The sequence below is a fragment of the Myodes glareolus genome, chromosome 21 (genome assembly GCF_982192425.1).
Source record: "Myodes glareolus chromosome 21, mMyoGla1.1, whole genome shotgun sequence".
Classification (NCBI taxonomy): Eukaryota; Metazoa; Chordata; class Mammalia; order Rodentia; family Cricetidae; genus Myodes; species Myodes glareolus.
In genome coordinates, this window is record NC_142046.1 from 7,470,842 (window position 1) to 7,494,133 (window position 23,292).

At 39.0% G+C, this 23,292-nt stretch overlaps 1 protein-coding gene across 3 annotated transcripts in view; it reads right to left on the reverse strand.

Moving 5' to 3' along the window:
- Nr6a1 (nuclear receptor subfamily 6 group A member 1) overlaps positions 1-23,292 on the reverse strand; it is a 158,860-nt gene that overhangs the window by 35,248 nt on the left and 100,320 nt on the right. Inside the window, exon 1 of one of the 3 annotated variants that reach the window (XM_085681278.2) lies at positions 16,517-16,673. The exons of the other annotated variants lie outside the window; for them this stretch is intronic. Coding sequence (XP_085537404.1) covers positions 16,517-16,532 — 16 coding nt within the window. The 5' untranslated portion in view covers positions 16,533-16,673. Of the gene's footprint in view, positions 1-16,516; positions 16,674-23,292 lie in introns of those variants that run through there. 3 annotated transcript variants of the gene reach the window in all.

The following is a 23,292-nucleotide window of genomic DNA, read 5'->3' on the forward strand; positions in this document are numbered from 1 at the left end:
AGCCTGTAGTAGATAGACAAACCAACTACCAAATGTTTCCTCACCACCACAAGCACACGATCCTGTCACAACACAGTATACAAAACAAACTTTAAACATTTCAATACAAGCCAGGTGGTGGTAGTGCACACCTTTAATCCCAGCGCTTGGGAGGCAGCAGAGGCAGGTGGATCTCTGTGAAGTTCAAGGCTAGCCTGGTCTACAGAGTGAGTTCCAGGACAGTCAGAGCTACACAGAGAAACCCTGTCTCGAATGTTTTTTTCTAAATATAAAAACAAGTATACTCATTAAGATTAAAAATGAAAAGCCTCATTAGTTATTACTGAAGATTGCCAGGACCTGAATTTGCTATTTAAAAAAAAAATGAAATAAAGGAAATGGGGAGTGTGATCAAGCATTTAAATAACATTACTAGAATTATCACTTTATTCTATGTCCTAACAGTAAGAGAAGGAAGCAAGGATGGAAAGACAGTTCAGAAATATCTAAACATGGCATGGTGTGGAAACCACTCAGCTGGGCTCCCACAGCATAGGCAGAAACAAGCAAAGGGGACATCTGGCTTACACAGCTCTACAACAGAGGCAGGACGAATGAGGCCAAGACTTTAGACCTCTGAGTTCAAAAACAGGCTCTGGAATCTGCTAGCTCTGTCTCTATGAGAGGAACTGGTAAATTCTGAAGTGTAAGTAGCTACCAGCAAGACAAGTGATAGTACAGCCAGAAGGAACCACTGCCACAAAGAGTCACACCCTACACATGTGGTACTAGACAGCTCTAGATGGCTCTCTTCAACTTGGGTTTACTGAGCAAAGTCATGTTCCTTTCTTTTTTCTCTTTTTCAAGAAGGGGTTTCTTTGACTATAACTCCATTCCTCATTCTGCAAACTGTTTTGGTTTTTGACACAGGATGTCATGTAGCTGAGACTGGTTTTAAACTCCTGATCTTTCTGTTTCCACACTTAATGCTGTGATTATAAGTGTGTGCCATTGTGTCTAATTGTGCTCTCTCTCTCTCTCTCTCTCTCTCTCTCTCTCTCTCTCTCTCTCTCTCTCTCTCTTTGATTTTTCGAGACAGGGTTTCTCTGTAGCTTTGGAGCCTGTCCTGGAACTAGCTCTTGTAGACCAGGCTGGCCTTGAACTCACCACCACGTGCAACACCACCGCCCGACTCCTAATTGTTTTCAAAATGGTGCTGGTTACCTATGGCAGCCAGTAGTAAGACATTAGCCCCATAGTTACATACAGCATGCAAAGGGGGGGGGGTTATGACAGCTCAAAGCTTATAGGTAGCAGCCATGCTAAACAATGGCTGGTGGTGATGAAAAAAAAAGCTTAGGAAATAAAGTAAATGTAATAAAACTATAAAATTCTGGAAAAATTCCTGCATGTGGCCTTTATTTATATAGTCTTTAGTACAGTCTTGCAAACCTTAGGAGCAATCTTAAAAACTTTTCTGGGTCAGGCGGTGGTGGCACACGCCTTTAATGCCAGCACTAGGGAGGCAGAGGCAGGTGAATCCCAGTGAGTTCGAGGCCAGCCTGGTCTTCAAGAGGTAGTTCCAGGACAGCTAGGACAGTTACACAGGGAAACCCTGCCTCGAACCCCCCACTCCCAAAAAAAAAAAAACTTTTCGGTAGTCAGAAATTACTGTGACCCGGGTGGTGGTGGTGCATGCCTTTAATCCCAGCACTCAGGAGGCAGAGGCAGGCAGATCTCTGTGAGTTCAAGGCCAGTCTGGTCTACAAGAGCTAGCTTCTGGACAGGCTCTAAAACTACAGTGAAACCATGTCTGGAAAAACAACAACAAAAAACAAAACAAAACAAAAGAAAGAAAAAGAAGAAACAGACTTTCTCACTGACAGCATGGGATCCTCTAGCTCCTAAATGGGCACATGATTTCCAGGTCAAAGTACCTTATGTGTGACCCTTGTTAAAACAAACAAACAAACAAAGAATAAATCTTGTTTAGGGGCTGGAGAGATGACTCAGTGTATAATAGAACAGGCTGCTCTTCCAGAGGTCCTGAGTTCAATTCCCAGCACCCACATGGTGGCTCACAACCACCTTATAACTGTCATGAGAGCCAATGCGTTCTTTCTGGTGTGCAGATGTACATGCAGACAAGAGCAGACAAGAACATATATACATAAAATACCTAAATAAATAAATAAATAAATCTTAAAAAAATAGAAATTACTGTGAACAACATACTGTTATGTTGAATGTTGCTTCTCCAAACTTCTACTAAAGACAGTTACAAACAGATCCAGAGCTCAATCAATGTTTCCATGGACATGGAACTACTCAGATTCAGAATGTCAAATTCAAAAGAAACACTGAGAATGCTAAGACAGCTCATGAAGTGGGCTAGAAGAATGCACCCAGCCACAGTGTTTCAAAGCATGCCTGACATGCATCTGTTTAGGCAGATGTATGTATTCATCTTCACATCACTTACGAGAAACAAAAATGCCAGTGAGAACAAAGAAATTTAAAAGTGTGGTCATTAATCTGACTAGAACTGTACAAACTTATTTTTTATCTTGTTTCATAAAAGTTGCAGGACCTTTTAGTTACATCACATCTAACCAAAGTTACTCTGAAGACAAATTTCAGAGAATTAACAGTAACATCTGGTGTCATGTCCACCATGGAAAAAGTGTATTTTTGCTCTTAGTTCTGAAATTTGAATCTAAAGGCTCCCCTTTCTTATTTGTTTGTTTGTTATATACAGACTTGCTAAATTAAACAGGCAAGCCTTGGATATGTAATCCTCTAGCCTCAGCATACCAAATAGTTGAGATAAAATAATCTCCTACACCACTTGGTCTAGCTCGTAATCCTTTAAATAAATGTCTAAGTGGGTAGGCAGTATGACTTAGTGAAGTGTTTTCAAAATTACAAGCTACAAAAACATAGAGTTGTAACTTTTTTGAAAAAGAAAAGAAAAAAGAAAATGTCAGGTGGAAAATGATGAAAAAGATACCCAACACTGACTACCTCCCCTCACTTTTCTTTCAAGACAGGATTTCTCTTTGTAGACCTGGCTGTCCTAGAACTGGCTCTGTAGACTACAATATCCTTGAATTCAGAGATCTGCCTGCTCTGCCTCCTGAGTGCTGGAATTAAAGGTGAGTACCACCACCACCATTACCCGGATTCCAACAGTGACTTCTAGACTTCACATATACATGCACAGATACAGACACAGACACACACACACACACAGACACACACACACACACACACCACAAACAAGTATACACACATATACCACATACACATGCATATATGTAAAATATGTATTATGTAAGTGTAAAATATTGTTAGATTTGTGTCAGTTAAAAGATGCACATTTATTTGTATGCACACTGCTTGTGTACATTGTTTGTGTAGGAGGCTACTACATCCCAATGAGCATTGTATCAAGTATTAAACAGTTCAAAATATACTGACCTGGTATTTAAAACTGAAGCTGGAGCCAGGCATGGTGACACACACCTTTAATCCCAGCACTTGGCAAGTGGAGACACGTAGATTTTTGTAATTTCAAGGCCCACCTGATCTATGTGCAGAATTCCAGGCCAGCTATGGCTATGTAGAGAGATTCTTAAAACAAACAAACAAAAGTACTAGAGCTGGGTATAGTGGTACACACCTATAATTCTAGGACTTGGTAGGTAACAGAAGTGTCTTGAGAATGACATCAGCCTAGATTACTTAGAGAATGCTTGTCTCAAAACAAAGTACAACACACATACACACACACACACACACACGACTTCACCATGCTTCTTCCTAGCTTTGGAACCATGGGAAATGATTGACTTCTCTAAATCTCACTCACTATAAAACACTTATGCAACAACATAGGTGACTTGTATAAAAATGTTTGGCCAGCAACGGGTTGGAAGATGGCTGGCTCAGTGGTTAAGAGCACCTCCTGGTCTTCCAGAGGACCCAGGTTCAATTGCAAACACCCACATGATAGTTCACAACCATCTGTATTTCTAGTTCCATGATCCAAAGTCCTTTTCTGGCCTCCTCGGGCATCAGGTATGTACACAGTACATGGACTTACATACATACAGGCAAAACACCCCCCATAATAATGATGATGATTATGGTGTTTGGCCAAAACAGTCAGAAAGAAATACATAGTGTAGATTTTCATTTTTTTAAGTTTTTAAAAAATTGATAAAGAGAGTTATATAGTATGAAGAGAAGGGGTGTTAGAATGCCTTTAGATTCTGAAGATGATCTATTTCTTGACCTGGGTAATACTTGCTTTATAATTTTTAAAAAAGATTTATTTATTAATTATGTATACAGTGTTCTGTCTGCATGTATCCCTGCAGGCCAGAAGAGGGCACCAGATCTTATTACAGATGGTTGTGAGCCACCATGTGGTTGCTGGGAATTGAACTCAGGACCTCTGGAAGAGCAGTTAGTGTTCTTAATCTCTGAGCCATCTCTCCAGTCCCTTGCTTTATAATTTTCACAATTACATTTCATACACTTTTTTCTTGAGTGTTCATATTCATAATAAAAGAGTAAACAGCAAAATATGAAATACTCCAGAAAGAGAAATAATATCAACAATGGCAAAAGGAGAGTAAATTTGAAGAAACTGCATCAGATATTAATGCTACACATAGAAATCTTTGAGGAATAAGGCTTAAAAAAGCTAGTTTAGAATGAAGTGCAATATACAGTTTCCCCGCTAAGAGACCACAGGTCAAAGTAGGGTCTTAACTCCACAGCAATGCATCAGAAACAAAAAGAGAGGGAAAAGCAGGTGGCACAGACACACAGGTAACAAGATGTAAAAGAACGGCTGAGTGGCAAAGAAAGCTACGAAACCCAGAGAGGCTGATGATAACTGACTGGATAGTCAAGAAATAATGAGGAAAAAAGAAGGCAAGAAAATGTGCAATGTGAACTCTAAATCAAGGTGGTTCTGAGAAACATGACTTCATTAGTAGCAAAGTAGCAGTTAAAATAAAAACGTAATGGCTTTGGTTTAAGCGAAGATGGCATGTAGGAGACAGTGTCAGGGCCAGAATTAAGGATTTGGGAGTCAACAACATTTAAAGAGCTAAAACTAGGGCAACACATCTGAACCACCACCAGGGTAGAAGATCTGAGGAGATACAGAAACAGGATAAACAGAGATAAGCAGAAAAGGTAAGGAATGAGGGGAGTCAGATGAGTTCCCACAGAAGAAAAAGGTAGATTATATGTCCACGATTACTGGGAAATAAAAAGAGTTCCACAAAGATGACAATGATGTGATGTTAAATGCAAAAGATGTAAGAGTGTAAGAAAAAGAAAAGGCTCTAAGACCAGAAACAGAACACTTCTCAGGGCTTAAAACAAGAATCACACTGAGTTAAAAACAGATGACTGGGCCAGGAAAGGACACATCTGTAATCCCTGCACTCCAAAGGTAGAGGCAGGAAGATCTCAAATTCCAGATAAGTCTGGGTCACACAGTAAGATCTTATCTCAAAAGACCAAACAAACAAACAAACAAAGGGCTGAGACTATAGCTCAGCAGTGGGAGTGCTTGCCTAGGATTGCTCAAGACTATGGGTTTTATCTCCAACACCAACACAAAACAAATAACAAATGTCTGGTAAAGAAAGAAAACAACTACTTATGGATTACAATCCATGTAAAGACTGACTGACGTGCTCAGTCAGTAAATTACCTGTCAGATGACATGACACCCTGAATTTAGATTCCCAACACCAAAGTCTGTGAGTCCCCAGGACTGAAAGCAGAAAGAAAGCTGGTGGATCTTTGGAGCTCACTGGCCCCCCAGCCAGCCCAATCAATGAGACCTGGACTCTTAAAGAAGAAGATGGACCACAATAGAGAAAGATGCACCCCCCATGCATACCCACCTGTGCGCATGCACTTATTTGCATACACACATGTGCATATCCCCACATGAACATACACCACATATGTACACACACACATGCAAGAGTTCTAGTGCATCCAAACAGATTGCTTTTACTGTATATTTATAAACTAGGAAAGATTCAGTTTAAAGAAGGCAAACATAGAAACAAAGGCTTTCAAGGGAAGAATGATCAGCTCCCTAGGACGATTCAGTGGTATGTGGAATAAAATGTAATTCAGGCATACTTAAAAAATAGAAAATGTTCCTTAAAAATAAAATCAGTTACTTTTGCCGGATGTTGGTATCACACTCCTTTAATCCCAGCAGTCCGGAGGCAGAGGCAGGTAGATCTCTGTAGTTCGAGGCTGGTCTGGATGGATTACAGAGTGAGTTCCAAGGAAATCCTCTTAAAAAAAAAAAATCAAAAAAAAAAAAAAAACCAACCCAAAACAACAACTATTGTTTCTGCAGAATAGGAAAGAGACCACGAGGTGCAAACAAACCCACGTGTAACTTTATTACAGGGAAGGGGCGTGGGGACAGTGCAGGCTGGAAGCTGGAAGGGAAAAGAGGAAGGGGGGGGTACCGCGGTTCTGCCTTTTAAAGACCAACCCAGCGTATGCGTGCATCAGATGCTGCGTTCTTCGTCCCTGTTGGATTGTGGGTGCATGTGTCTTTGGGAAATGAAGTCTTTTGAGTCAAGCGGACCACGCTTTACTCTGCGCCTGAACATAGGGGCCTCCTGGGAAATGCAGTTCCCCAGGAGAATAACAACAACAACAAAAATCCAAAAACCAAAAAATAAATAAATTAATTAATTAATTAATTAAAAATTAGTTAATTGTAAAAGTTTTTTTTTAATGTGTATGCTTTTTCATGTTTTTTAAAAAAGTGATTTGCACTGATCAGGAAACTAATGTGACTTGCTCAAGGCGATATGGCAAGTCAGTGAGTTTCAACCTCACCACTTTTCAAAAGGCAGATTTCCTGTGATACCAGCTGCCTCTAATGAGGTAAGGGAAGGGAAGATTAGGGGATGTGATAAGCATGTCAAGACAGCTGCCTGGCACTGCTTATTTAGAAAGAAACAAACTTTAAAAGTAATAAAAAAAAAAGTGACAAAAAAACAAAACTAACTAGATACTGTTCTTCCCACCAAAAACCAAGCAACCAGATTAGCAATGTGCTCTACTATAATCCAGGCTACAACCTGCTAAAAAACACCTCTTACTCTCATTCCTCCAATAAGCCTTGCTGTTATTTAAATACCATCCCCTTCCCCAAGGACATTTTAACCATTCTAAGGGTTCAGGCTATGCAAATTACAATTTGGAAACTGATTTTTATCAAAACCTGTTATTCAAACTGTGATAAAGGGCAGATTTAGGAAACAGGCAGTACAGCTGCTCACTTGACCAAAATTACACTAACAGCCAGAGCCAGGTGAATGTGCCTGACTACAGAGTTGTTAAAGCAAAGGAGTCTGTTTTCTTAGATTACTGGTTCCAGGTTCCAGATCAGCTGCATACTTTTAGGACTGACTCCAGGTTCCTAGGTTGCCATCATCTAAAATAAAAGTTTCAATCTGGTATGGCAGAATTGAAACTCTCAAATTTTCATTTGAAGTAGGGTTTTCCTCCGTTTGTAGACCACTCCTACATGCACCATTATAAAAATCCACGTATCATTTCCTGTGTCAGCAACCCCCTTCTCCCCTAGCACCCCATAAAAAAAAATCCATTTCTAGATTCATTTATTTATTATGTATACAATATTCTGCCTGCATGCATGCCTTCAGACCAGAAGAGGGCACCAGATCTCATTTTAGATGATTGTGAGTCACCATGTGGTTGCTGGGAATTGAACTCAGGACCTGTGGAAGAGCTCTTACCCTCTGAGCCATCTTTCCAGTCCTAGAAATGGACCCAAACTTGGAAGCTTGAGTACTGAGGTTACAGGCATGCACCACAATAAACAGCTCAAAAATATGCATGGGCTGAATATTTTTATTGATTGATGAATAAAAACTGGAAAAAGAAAAATTGACTGATGCTATTAACTACTTAAACCCAGAAGTAAAAGTGAAATGATTCACAAATTACAATTGGCTAAAGCTGCACCAATCTCCAAGGAGAAGGTAATCCTTTTACTCAAAATCTCAAATGAAAACAGGCAAGAAAAATCTAGATCATAGTCACTGGTTCTCTCCTGTGGCCTCTGTGCTAGGGTCTTTGAATCAGAAGCCATGTAGACAGAACACTGTATACATAATAAACAAATAAATATTTAAAACACACACACACACACACACACTGACATTTCATTAATCTATAGCTCGAACATATATACCACAACACTAAATAAGTATTTTTGAAGTTAGAAATATACTGGAAACATTGATTCACTATTCAATAATTAGTATTTCTTGATTCTAAACATCTTAAATTTAATCACTAAGTCAACACTTCAGTGGGTAGAGAGGAGTGGTGATGTGAGATGGAGGAAGAAGGATGGTTATCTAGAATACCAAAAGGACAAAGCAGAGCATTAAACAATGGCATACCACAAGGAATTTCAGCCAGAGGGCATAGCACAGACAGAAACTTGTAGGCTGTAGGTGTGTTTTAGGAGTTTGCTGTTTGGGATGGATTGAGATGAGGAGGTGGGCCAAAAACACTAAACTGTGATTCAAATCAACATGGAAAGTTCTTCTGTCAAGAGATTCAGCATGGTGAGATGGACAGACAACAGCTTCTGCAGCACATACCTTTCAAGCTGTCTATTTAGTTTACACTAACCTTCCTTTCTTTGAAGACAGCCACTGCTTCTCTGTGAGGTACTTGTTTTATATTGTAGACAAGTGAGCTGGGCCAGAGAAAGTTATTGTCACTGCTGCTTAGACTGGAAAAAGATATTTATTCAGACTGAGTCAGTGAAATTCTCTGGTCCTGAGAATTTGTACTGTAGTGGTGTACATCATGGTGTACATATTTCTACATAGGACCTGAAAAAGCTCAAAATAAAATAAAACAAAACAAAAAACAACACAGCTTCCTGGTAAAACCTGGTGCTTGTAGCACACGAGGTGCAGTTCTGTATGTACAGTGAGCACCTGAGCTGCCTGCATGTTAAGTAGAAACAACAAGCTACTTTATAAAAAGATAATGAGCATTAAAGAATCTCTATTGGAGTTTGCCTTCAATGTGGCAAAGCTTTCAATGAGGCAATAAACTATCCTTGCCTCGACTGCTGACTGTATACCGTCCAAACTGGACAAGCAAGACACAAGGAAAGTGACTACCAAACCTTGCCAAGACAAGATGGGACAGCCCTTCAAAATTCCTGCTTCAGAGAAAAGTCTGCCAGATATTCTAGGACTATAGGCTAAAGACTGGATGCCCATCATTGCATAGGAACCTTGGGTGATTGTCCAGGAAGCCAGGTGCCTCTGTCAATAGTACTCTTCTTAATAAGAAACCTCAGTAGCCAAATGAACCTATAATCCCGTCTCTAATAATGAGCACAGGATTTTGATCATCATAAATTGTGTTGAATGTTCCTGGGAACATCTGTGAAATAAACATGGAGAGAATTTTCTTTGGTAATTGTTTTTGATATAGCTGCAGTGTATGTCTTTTTACCTCTCTTATAGAGGACTATAAATTAAACTCAAACCTAATTTAGATGTCTCTAAAAAGAACTGTAGTCTCTGGCTGAGAAATAACCGTGACTGAACAGAATAAAACTAGATTTATTGGTTCAATCTTTACTAATATTTTATAAGTCTTTTACCAGTAATCTCATTTTAATATCAACCCTGTTAAGTATATGTTTATTTTTTTTTAAAGTTGGAGTGGGAGGGGTTTAACATTCTAAACCAGGTAGTGGTGGTGCACACCTTTAATTCCAATACTCAGGAGACAGAGGCAGGTGTATCTCTGAGTTTGATGCCAGCCTGAGTGAGTTCTAGGACAACCACAGCTATGCAGAGAAACCCTGTCTCAAAAAACAAAATAACAAAACAAGCAAATGTGTCTAATGCATAGCTCAAACTGCCCTCAAACCCATTATCCTCTTGTCTCACCCTCTTCTGTGTGCTGGGACGCCACTTGCCTACAGTTTTATCTATACAGATGAGGATATGGGTGCTCTGAGAGAATAAGCAATACAGCTGAAAGGGAAGAACTACAATATAAAGTTGATGCTAATTTGCTTTAGATTTTATAATTACAGGAAGGGGTATAAAGAAAAACAAAGCCAAACAACAACAACAACAACAAACCAACCCTTTGAGGGGGCTGCAAAATTGATTACAATCACTTACTGCTCTTCCAGAGGACCCATAGGTGCTATTTCCAGCAGCTATGCTGGGCAACTCACAACTGCCTGAAGACATGAATTGGAGATATTAATGGGGGAACACCAGCAGGAATGCTGAGTAGAAAAAGCTATGTGAGGGGGCTGGAGAGATGGCTCAGCGGTTAAGAGCACTGACTGCTCTTCCAAAGGTCCTGAGTTCAATTCCCAGCAACCACATGGTGGCTCATACCCATCTGTAATGAGGTCTGGCACCCTCTTCTGGCCTTCAGACATACACACAGACAAAATATTGTATACATAATAAATAAATAAATATTTTTTAAAAAGCTATGTGAAGCTGGGCAGTGGTGGCTCACGCCTTTAATCCCAGCACTCAGGGAGGCAGAGGCAGACGGATCTCTGAGTTCGAGGCCAGCTTGGTTTACAAGAGCTAGTTCCAGGACAGCCAGAGATACACAGAGAAACCCTGTCTCGATAAACAAAAACCAAACGAAAGAAAGAAAGAAAGAAAGAAAGAAAGAAAGAAAGAAATAAAGAAAAGAAAAAGCTATGTGAAGCTACTATTGGAAGATGCTGTTCTGTAACCAGAGTGATAAGCAAATACAGCAGGCCCCCACAATACAAGAGTTCCAGGGGCTTCCTTAGCTAAATGGCAGCTCTCCTCTAAAGACACTTTCCTATTTAGTCTTCTCATGTACTTTTCACAATCCTCATTTTACTGTGGTAACCTGAGACAAAACAGCAATGAAATGTTAACGACTCCCATTTACTGAACATTTGCAATGTGTCAGGACCTCTATGTTGTTAGCCCTGTCCTAAGTACACTATACAAAATAACTCAGTCCTCACAGAGAACTTGTGATGTCAGTAATGTTATTCTTCCCTTTTACAGATGAAGGACAGAAGACACAGAGAAATGAAGAACTAGGGTTTCGGTCACACAGCCTAAGCAATGTAACAGGCAGTAAATGCCAAAGCTAAGATTGTAATCCAGACATTTTGACTTGGAAGCTTATGTCCTTAATTACCATTTTATACTGAGATATAGGCTTATTTTACTCCTCATCAACTTTCAATTGCAGAAGTACGTTATATATTCTGCGGGCTTCTATGAATGACCCAAAACTAGAAGGAAAAGCTTATAGGCAGGAATAGAGATGACTCAAGTAAGTAAATAAGAAAAATTTATGCAAAGATCCAGCTTACTGGTAAACCACGGAAAATGACAAAAAGTGAACTGCTATTTCACTGTCTTTTATTAATACATTATTTTTTATGTAGTTGTATAGTATATACTTTCAAAAACACATTATGGGCTGGAAGGTGGTGATGCACACATTTAATTCCAACACTAGGGAGACAGAGGCAGGTGGATCTCTGTGAGTTCAAGGCCAGCCTGGTCGATAGAGCAGTACAGCCAGAGTTGTTATACAGAGAAATCCAGTCTCAAAACAAAACAAAACAAAAAAACAAAAAAAAAAAAGGAAGAAAGAAAGAAAAAAGATTAGAAAATTTTAAGAACAGAAGCAGGATCACATTAGTTGTTCTACATAGTCTCTCTTCCTGATGGTGCAGTAAGGGAATCCTGACTAGTCGCCGTCTGCTATGGCAGCTTACTTACTTCTATACATCTTAATTTAGCATTCACAACTTTTCACTAATTTTACTATCCTTTATTCTGGATTATGATTTAAACTCTCTATTGTCTTAAAGGTCAAGGTCCTTTCTTTCCCTCTTTCAATCAATACAATTGCAAAAGATTCTGGAAAAGAAAAAACTCAAGGAGTTTGCAGGCAACTCAGTTTTCACTAGCACAGCACTTGGCCCAGGAGAGTGCTCTGCAGCCTGTTTCACTGGTTGTACAGCATTTTCAAGGCTGAATTTCCAAAGTGCTGATTATCACCTACTGAACTGAAACACTCCTGGGGACCTTTTCGCCTGAGGTATAAACAGCATGAGCTGTTTTTCCTAATCTTCCTAAATTTGCTACTCTTGGAAAATCCCTCCCATTTCAAGCCATGCACCGTGTCACAGGCACTCTCACAGCTGCTGTCCTATTTAGTGTACAGAGCAGCTTGCTGAGCATAGCTGTTACTGTCAAGCAATAGAACCAGGCTGATGAAATTCACTCCCCAATAGAAGAAGTCAGTGATGAGCCATCTAGGCAGCGGGGCAAGCCTTTTACCACAGAGACCAAGGGATCCAACTAACAGAAATAACAGCAGTTTGGGGTTGTTTTGATGGCTTAAAAATTCTACAGGAGTTCCAGCTGGCCCTACTGAAAAGCCTTGAGACCCATTAGCCTGGAAAGGCCCAACCATCCCTGCTTCTTACACTAATGAATGCAAGGTCCTTGGATCAAGACAGCAATGAACTTTACATTTTTCAGGCTTTTCAAAATATGTAAAACACCTGGGCATTGGGAATATCCTCAAACTCTTAGCCCTGATATATAGATAGGTGCATTTTTTTCATAATTATGGTGTTTTCACCCAAGTTTTAGAAAAAAGAAATTTTGTATTACTAAAAAAAATATTTGAGATGTGGATGTATTTCAATTGCTTTAACAAACTACTGAGGCATGGAGGAAGAAGAATCTTGTAAAAACGTGAATTCCTTATATATTAAAAAGAAATCTCAGCAGCATGGTGACACAGAGAGTGATCTGAAAAGGTCAGTGTGTGTGTAGGAGTCGTTTGGCTTTCATACGTGTCTCTCTGATATTTTTCTACACTTCATTATATTAAGGATGTTAAATCAAACATGATTGTAGTGATGTTTGTGTGTGAAAATGACAAACCTAATGAGCCCAAATCCCAACCTCATCTTGAACTCTAAAGATTTCTATGGCTTTCCTTTCACTAGGCCCTCCCCCAATACACATTAAAGATCACATTGTTCAAGGGAGTCATGGTAGGTTTTATACCCCATTTTAATACAATGTAATAGTAACTAAACTTCCAAGTTTTGCTAGCAATATTCTTTGGTTTAAATATTAGTGCAGAATTACAATGTATTCAAGAGGGGAAAAAAGTGCTATCAGGCAAGCACTAGTTCCAGGGATTACATCAGATTTTCTTTTTATACAACAATTTTCTCCAACAAAGGGACATGGACTAAAAGTGTGTTAAAAAATATACAGAACACCTATGAAATGTTTAAGTAGTTGTCTTAGCTCAAACTGTACAAAATAAGTCAGGTCTTATTAATTTAAGAAGCCTAAATACATTGAACTTGCTGCTAATTTCAAATGCTGGCTCTCCCTTCCCCCCATTCTCCTCTTCCATTTGTATGTCTGCAAGTCACATTATGGACCCCCAGCTGTTTTATTCATTTATTCCTATAAGAATTCAATTTGGGGGACGAATTAGAGGCTGTTTTTTATTCATTTTTCTCAGTTCTTACTATTAGCTGTTACCAATACTTTGAAGGGTTAGTGGTAAAGAGGCAGCGACTACTCCATCACTTTTTCAACTATCATAAACAGTTTGCATAATGAAAGCCACTGAATTAACTCCCTGGTCCTCTGAAAAAAAAGATCCAGCTAAATAGGGAATTTACAGTTGTACTTGGTAAAAGAAAGTCTGAAGGATAAAAATATGCACTGAAGCAGAGGAGTAACAAACCCTTTCAACTTTTAAAAACCATAATTTAATTGGCAGAACTGCTCACTTTCCCTACCTCAGGCATTTTTGTTTAATAGACATTAAAATGATTTTACAACATCAGTGTAATTTAAGATTTTTGCATGTTTCTTAGACTACAAACCTGAGTATAAAAAAAAAAATCTCAAACTAACACACTAAGAGCATCTGCTTAGGTCAATTCTAGTTTCAGGAGCCAACACCAGCTGTTGGGGGAGGGGTCTCACATGTGCTACACAAATCCTAACCAAAGCTTGTCATCCCCACCCCCATTCTCTCATTGATGAAAAACCAGTAAGTAAAGCAAATGTTAGAATCAATAAGAAAAAAAGGAGGAAAGGAAGACAAAAATCATAACTAAAAATTTTCATTGTCTAGATACAACCACTACTAAGACGCTCACCCTTTCCAGTTCCACACAGTGTCAGCATGAGGACAAAATACATTTAAAAATCAATTTGGAGCAATTTCTAACAGGAGCCTAGCTCTACGAGTTGGAGAATGAGAACACCCCAAATGTTGAAAGGCACTCGAGTTACTAAAAAGTTTTCTCTTGTAGGGAGCAATCTACTTTTCACAGGAAATTTCACTTTGTAGCATGTTTTGTTTTTAGGTGTCTGTCCTGCCAGAGGGGCTGTTCACAAGGGTTGCATCTATCTTGAAGTGTGCACAATGGCTTCTCTTGCGGCTCTTTCCCTCTGTTATTGATCCTTGCAGATGCTCCAAGACCCTTCCCCCACCTTTCTCCAAATCCCAACCCCCCATTCTGAAAGATAGCTTAAGAAATAAGACTTCCTGCCTAGCGACTGGCAGGGCTGAAAGACCAGATTGTATGACTCCACAGAGCAGGCCGGCCACAGTGAAGGCTTGAATAGATTTAACCCTCTGTGAACCAAAACAAAACATTTGCATGCCCAGCTGTGACAAAGGTTAATTTAAATGGACAAGGGCCCAATATCTAAAACCAGGCAATGTCTTATTTTTTTACAGTAGCATTATAAAAAAGTACACTGACTTTTATAAGCAGTTAATTTTGCCTTTTAAGCTTCCAAAGACCTCATTCAGCTGGGATAATTGTTTTCTGGAATTTAGTAAGAAAGATTTGGGTGAAACTGTAACATTTTCTTGTTTTGTCTGTGTTCTCATTTTAGCAACCAAAATTACGTTGTGCCACTGAATGGCTAAGGAAAGCCGTACTGGTGTTTAGGAGCTAATGAAATACTTTGGAAGAATCACCCAGCATCAGGAGTGAGGAGTGCGTGGACTACACATCATAAGAGATTCAAACTGATGGGGAAAAAAAATTCCTCAAACCCTAAATTCCCCACAACTGTCATGCACTCATGCTCTGAACCTCTGCCTATCCCTAAACTATCCAAGAAAATCTTAGTTCTTAAACTATTTGTTTCTATAAAATACATCTAATAAATTCAAGAGTAATTTAATAAGAATTACTATGTATATTAAGAGAAGAGGAAGCTGTTGATGATAAAACTACAGATCTTATACATAATTGATCACTTCTACACTCGTTTCTGTTAACTTACAATAAACCAATGCAGTAATGTTGGAAACCACATCTAAGGAAGGACAACAACAATGTATAAAGATTACAACTTGCAGTGGAAGACTCATTTCCCTGGCTCAAGCAGTTAGAAAACTGCAAAGCTTTCTATGACAGATGTTAGTTAGTCATGCTGAAAGGGGCTGGGAAGCTTTACCAGGACGTTCACAAGAGGTTACTGTCTTTCCTAGAAATTTATCAATTACTTCAAACACTTGAGAATTCTTTTGGCTCAGTAATAACTATCTATAAGGAATCAAACTCTTAGACTCTACATTATCAACATAGCAAATCATCAGTTCACTATTTGAGAGCTGTATTTTTCTTTCCTGGTCCAAATAATAATATGGGATACTGGGTTTCATATACGGAAGAATCTATTCAATATAAACAAGTTATAACAATAACTAATCAATGTTATTTACCTACACACATCTACTCACTTAAAACACACTCTAAAAGAAATTAGCAATGGCTTAGTCTTATACTAAATGGCTTAGTCTTATACCCCAAAACCATAAAGCTTTAAAGTCCCCCAAGAGGATGAGGCTACCTTATCAATGGCCTCATGACCCCAACTCTATCTACAATCAACAGTACTAAATTACAATCTGCTTTGACAGATTGTAAATTGGATTAAAGAATTAAAAATATCAAAAAATTCTATCAAGAGGTAAAACCCACATTGTTTAAAGGTAAAATTTACGGTGTCTCGAAACACTAAGTTTAATTTTTTTTCAAGTCAATATTTTCAAATCCATCGTCCCTCCCTCTTCCTTGCTTTCTCCTAACAACACCTACAACAATTAAATCACTATAGTTTCCCAAAGCTGCTTTTCCAGCCAGTTCTCATAAAAATAAAAGAAAGAAAGAAAGAAAAAGGAAAAAGAAAAAAGAAAAAAATCTGTTGGCTAAATTCTGACAAGATACGGGAAAAAAAACTCCCAAAACAAAACAAAACAAACAAACAAACAAAAAAACCGAGCTGTCTGTGAATCTGATCCAAACGTTTCTTCCAGGAATTTTTCTAAACTGCAGACCTGGGTCCTGGACTTAAACAATCAGTTTCCTTACCTTCCCATGTCTCCATTTCATGCTTCTCGGAGTCTGCTGAGAAGTTCCACTGCAGCCATGAAGACACTGAGATTACAGGGCAAACCCAGCTTGATGACTTACCCTTCCCACACTTGGTCAATTTCTTTCTCTAAGGCGAACTACAACAGTCATCCTCACAGGTCAGTTTACAAGCCGGTCATGTGATTACAAAGTTCAGGCTCTAAGGTCACAGTGTGCAGGGAGTCCGTTTATTACCAAAGGTTATCTGAGTGGAACTGATAGACTTATTTTCCTCAGCTAACAATACTGCCTCACACGCCTTTCTGAGAGCATTTAAGGCAAAACACTCCTCCAGTCTGAAACAGACCCAAAAGAGAGAGAGATAGAGAGAGAGAGAGAGAAAGAGAGAGAGAGCCAGAGAGAGAGAGAGAGAGCGCGCGCGAGAGAGAGGGAGCGAGAGAGCGAGAGCGAGAGAGCAAACCCCACTATTTTTGAAGAACTAAATTAAAAAGAGTTCTAGTATTAGGGTTTTCCTCTCTTTTTTCACCCTAAGCTCTATGCTACACTACTTTTCTAAACTCTAGATTAGAAAATTTAGGGCTAAGAACTTTAACCCAAAGAAAAGGCAAAACAACTCAGGGTTAGTGTAAGGGTTTCGCTCTTTTTTTTTTTTTTTCTTTTTTTTTTTAAGGAGTTGGAGTTCAAATTCTCTGATTTTTGTCATTATAATAAATATCGACAAGGCAAATTCTGAGAAAACTGAACTGAGACAAGGAGCTGTTTGCAGGGCTCCCTTTAACTTTTGGTCTTCCGTACTCTGGATGGGTTGATGTATGTATGGGAAGATACATACTTGAAAGAATGTAGAGAAAGGAAAGCAGGACTTCAAAATCCTTCTGGAAACCAAAGGTTAGAATTCCTGCCCCCAGTCAAAAGGTTGCATCTTTTTAAGGCAGGCTTCTTGCTTCATTCCTGAAGTGCCGAAGATCTTAAGTAACCACTGTGCTATAGCGTCCCCGATTCCTGAACAAATGAGGAAGGGCTTGCAAATATATTTCCACCTCCCAATCCTTGTCCAGGAGCTGCAAAAACTAGCAAATCTGGGTCATATGCAAATGACACCTGGCCAAACACTCAGCTGTCCGTCCATTCAGGTATCAGAAGACATACATAAAAAAGCAAAGTTATCATGTAGAAGGTACTGGCTTTGATCCCCAGCACCACACAGAGGAGAAAACAAACAAACAAGCAAGCAAGCAAATAAACAAACAAACAAAAAACAAAACCAGGAGGAGGACAAGTTCCACTGAGAATGTGGAGTAGATCTGAATTCCTAAAAATAAATGCTTTAAACATAACTGTGATGTCTTTCATTTTAAGAAAATGCCCTTTTTCTTCTGCTTAATTTATTAGTTAATGGCTAGGTGAAACTTATAGCAATACCCCTCCCAAAGATTCTTCTTGGATAATAGAGGGATCTAAGGGTTTTCTTAACCACTAGGGCACAACAGGATGATCTTCCAAAGAAAGGCTAAGAAAAAACGTCACCAACTATTTAGAAAACAGGATATAATTCACCTAAAAATAAATGTTTTGCCACTGCGACTAAACTTCTTATCCATCCATCCAGCCAACCAAACACACACACACACACACACACACACACACACACACACACACACACGAGAGAGAGAGAGAGAGAGAGAGAGAGAGAGAGAGAGAGAGAGAGAGAGAGAGAGATCCGGATTTTCTGGTAGCAGCAGAAGAAAGGTGAATATGCACCTCACTGCCTGTGAGATACCAGAGATAAAACATCAGCTAAGGCTCTGGGGACGCAGAGAATACAAATCACTCAAGATTCTTTTTTAATCCCGGAACTTGTGAGAAAGAAAGGGAAACATAAAATAAGTTAGAAAAATTTTTGATTTGCTAATATTAGAATATTAGCTTTGTAATATAGATGGGGTAAAACTTTATACCAGCACTGTATCTGAGTCCAAATGTAGGGTAGAACTTTAGTTAGCCTGTAAGACACTTGGTTACATCTTCAGTTTAAAGATGGAGAAAGGACAAGACAGATCATCAAATCAATTGAGAAGAAAACAAAATATTGATTTCTCACTTCTTTTCATTATATCTTTGAATATAATAAAAATTCATAGCTTTAAAGGCAGAAGCAAAACCTCTCTTTAAATGCCATGCTTTCCCATATGTTTGTTTATTCAAATGAAGACTTTCAAAGAGGCCTACAAATTCTAAAGTTGAAGCAGGTATCAAGACTAATATAAGTTTATTGCGCCAATGTAATTAAAAGACTCTAGGTAGTTCCAGTGGTCTCAAGGTCATGGCAGGCATTTCAGCCTTGCTCTAAAGAATGTTTGATGAAAGCCTGAGACAAAGTGAAAGCTGTGGAACCACTTTTATAGAGACTTCTGATGATGTCACAAGTTCAAATATACAAAACATTTTAAACTTTCTAACCTTGCAAAGATTAAAGGAGAAAATACAAAATAGGAGCCCAAGACTCTGGTTCCATGTATTAGGCCTTTGATAAAGACCATCCACTATGACAAAAGAATTAGCTCAGCTGAAAAGGGACAATGAAACAGGCAAAGGAAGAATGCACTGCCAAAGACTGCAAAGGAAGCGCCTGACTGCAGAAAACATGCATAAACAGAAAGATGTCTGTGGCCTCCATGGATTTAAACATTGGGGAGAGAGGCTTAGGTACTACAACTAATGAAGCACTCCAGAAACTGGCTATTTTCACCCAATTCTATAAACACGTGACATAGAGACACACCCACCTTATGATCCTTGCTCACACTGCAGCCTCGCTTTCCCACCACTCAATACTAACCCATTGGTGACAAAATACATAAATCACATCACAGTATTATGAATACTCTGACAGAATAGGGTAAGAAAACCATTAGAGAAATAGAAATGAGATGGCTTAGTAGGTAAAGGCACTCGCTGCCATCTGAGCTTGATCCCCAGGTCCCATATGGTAGAAAGAGGAAACAAATTCCTGTGTGCTGTCCTCTGATACACACTGACAGAGGAATGCATGACATCTGACTAGATTATCGTGGGACTTGTTGGGGGGCTCAATGACACACTATACTTGAACTAAACTTTGGAGTTCCCTAAGTAAATAAATAGGGAAGGTATTTCAGTATCTGAAAGGAAGTGGTAAAATGATTTAAGAACAGTCTTTATGTACAGCAATCATATGTAATCTATATACTTTTGGGTCCTGATTTGAACAAACCAACTAAAACATGCTTTTGCATTAAAACAAAACCAAGAAAATCTAAATGTAGGTAGGGTATTTAATTAGTTACTACCTACATACTAAATGAGAACTCTGAAAAAGGTAAGCCTAATTACACTATAGTTTCAAAAAATAAAAACCTGACCAAGGTCCATCAAAATGGCTCAGCAGGTAAAGTCACTTGCATATACACTAAATAAAGCAATAAAGAAAATAGAAAATGGGTTATATAGTCAGGGACCAATACATGGGTTTGCACAGCAAGTGACTTTACCTGCTGAGCCATTTTGCTGGACCTTGGGGTAGAACATTTGATTGCAAAAATCTGCCCCTAGTCCATTTCTACAGAGCAAAAACCAGTTCTCCCAGTCCCAATTCTAAGGCTGGGGGAATGAATGTAATAAAGTTGCAGAACAAGAGGACCAGTAAATTGCAAATTGACCAGATAGTAATTCTGCCATCAACCACCTCTACCTTACTCGAATCTCCCAAAGAGAAAGCAGTTGAGTCTTGCAAGTATTCTCTGGGTTAGTGTTGTGCTCCAGCTGGCAAACAGATAAAGTATTATCAAACAAGATATAGCATATTTAATTCCAATCTGAGTCACGTGAGCCCTCTCCTGGAGCCATCTACTGCTCCTTGAAGCCTCATGCCCTGATGATATCTGTTTCCAGGGTACTATCACCTAGATGTATCTATCTTAAGTACCTCAAATATGTCTTCTCTATAAAATTTGCCCTTTGTCTGGGCTCTCGGTTCCTTAATGACACCAATCAAGTACCTTAGCCAAAAACCTATGACTCCTTCCTTGATTCCTTCTTTCCCCTTTCTACCTATTCCATCAAAAGTTATAGTCAGTCACTCTGAAAAGGAATCACTAACCAATAGTGAAAGTGAAAGAATTCAAGCAACTTTAACTATATAATCAACTGAAATACAAAAGTTTAGATCTCCAAACTAAGATTAGAAATATAGCTCAGTGGAAGAATTACTGACTAAGTATGTGAAATTGAGTACACTTGCCAGCATCACCAAAAAGAAAAACCTATGAATTAATGAAGGTAGGGGTGGGGCTATAGCTCAGTTGGTACAACAAAAGACAATAAATGAACAAGAAAAATTGGAGTTAGGCTATTCCTATACAATAGTGCTAAGTACCAATAATCAAAAACTGCTAACATGACAAGACAACTCAACATACTCATGGAGTCATCTTCTCAAAAACTGAACTGTGAAGATGACAGAGGACAGTCTCTCGCCTCCATCTACTAAACTAATACAACTACATGACTCAGGAACACATTCACTTATGTCACAAGGATACACTGGTGGAACCCTTCCCAACTTCTTTTTTCTCATATCCTCACTGCTCTCAACAGTGTGCTAGCAGAAGATTTCCAAAACATGCCTCTGAATGCACATTCATTCTGCATTATAAAAAGACAAAAAAAGCCTCACTATTTTGTAGTCAACAAGGTTGAAGAGATTACTTTAAGTCTATCTGTATGTTTCAAAAAGACTGCAAATAAATTTTCCCTTTGAACATTTAAATTAGTGCTATCGCTGGGCGTGGTGGCACACACCTTTAGTCCCAGTACTTGGGAGGCAGAGGCAGGTGGATCTTTGTGAGTTGGAGGCCAGCCTGATCTACAGAGCTAGTTCCAGGATAGCCAGGGCTACACAAAGAAACCCTGTATCAAAAAACCAGTAAGTAGATACATAGACAGACAGATAAAAATTTACAAGTTGCAAACCAGTAGGGAATAATTATTAACACATGCAATACAAAGTTGATACAAAGAATGAGGTGAGGGTTGGGTTTGACCACAGTGGGTACGAGCACTTGCTGTGCAAGCATGAAGACCTAAGTATGAATCTCCAGCATCCCAGAAATTAAAACTGAGGGCTAAAGAAATATATTCTAGTCTTCCCTTGGCCTCCACATGCATAGACCTGCATGCATCTGACCCTCTGGTACATGTATATATTACACGTTATATGCATACTAAATATTTAAAAAGTGGTTTTTCAAGATACTGCATATATAGCAGCTAATAACATATTGCTAATATTTGAAAAATGAAGACGAGTTTCATACCTTTCATGAAAAAGCTGATTATTTCAAAGTGTAGGGTAGGTGAAGGCAGGTAAAGGGATTTGCCATCAAGTTTGATGACCTGAATCTGATTCCTTGGGAACCTACATGATGGGAGAAGAAACTGTCTGTCAAGGGTGGTCCTCTGATCTTCACATGTACACTATGGAACACAGACTACCGTCACAAAATAAAATACAAGTATATGCAAGTATGAGGCTTGGGATGCAATTAGTCAGCAGAGCACCTGCCTACCAAGCATGAAGCTCTAGGTTTGATCCCTAGCACCACATAAAACTGGATATGGCAGTCCCTCCCTATAATACCAGTACACAGGAGATTTAAAACAAAACAAAACAAAAAACAGGGGGATATAAAGTTTAAGATCAGCAGCAGCTATAGTGAGTTTGTGGCCAGTCTGGAGACATGAGACCGTGCCAGCACCTCTCACCCCACCTCAGGAGATATAATACAAATGTGTACTTCAATACCTCTGGCAAAATTCTAGGCAACCATAGAGCTTGTTAGAGTATATAAAACAACAGTTCCAGGTACTGAATGTCAGGAAATGAAGAACAATGATTTCTGGGAAGCAAATCAAACACGGTGAGCCCTGTGAGTGCCCTACGTAACTACTGAGAGCAGTGGTTCCCAACCTGTGTGACTGGACCCCTTCTATCTGGAAAACTATTTATTATGATTTTTAAGAATAGCCAAATTACAGTTATGAAGTAGCAACAAAAATAACTTTATGGTTGGGGTTACCACAACATGAGGAACTAACTGTATTAAACTGCTGCAGCACTGGGAAGCTTGAAAACCACTGGTTAGAAGTTTCCTAGGCTATAAAGGGAAGAGAACAACCAGTTAGAACCTAACAGTTTCCCAGAGTTATAGATATGAAGCTAAAAATCAAAAAGATCAATAAAACTGGAAAGAGAAGTTCATTAGGGCATGGGATTAGAAGGCAAGGGTCCCACAGAGAGCATACAACTCAGACCTGTACAGAGTTCTCTACATCTTCAGCTATAGATTGCTCTGTTCATGTATTAGAGAAAAAACATTCAAGCTGAGGAATGAACCGCTAAGTAGGAGAGTAAAAAAACAATTTCTGGGACCCTTTCAGATAGAATTATCCTCCAATGTTGGGGATAGAATTAGGGGCCTTTATGCATGCCAGGCAAGTACTTGACCCCGAAGCTACAAAGCTGTTTCAACCAGTCATTATTGGAAAACTCTCTGGATTGGAGATTTACTTTCTGAAGACAGATTAGAATTCATATATTTCCCAACACCTATCCTGCAGGCATTCTCCTTGGAGCACTGACTGATTTATCAGACTAACCACTTGATAAATTCAATACAAATGACAGACTCTAAGGCAGGTGGTAATGACTGGTTTGTGGAATGAAAGATAAAGTC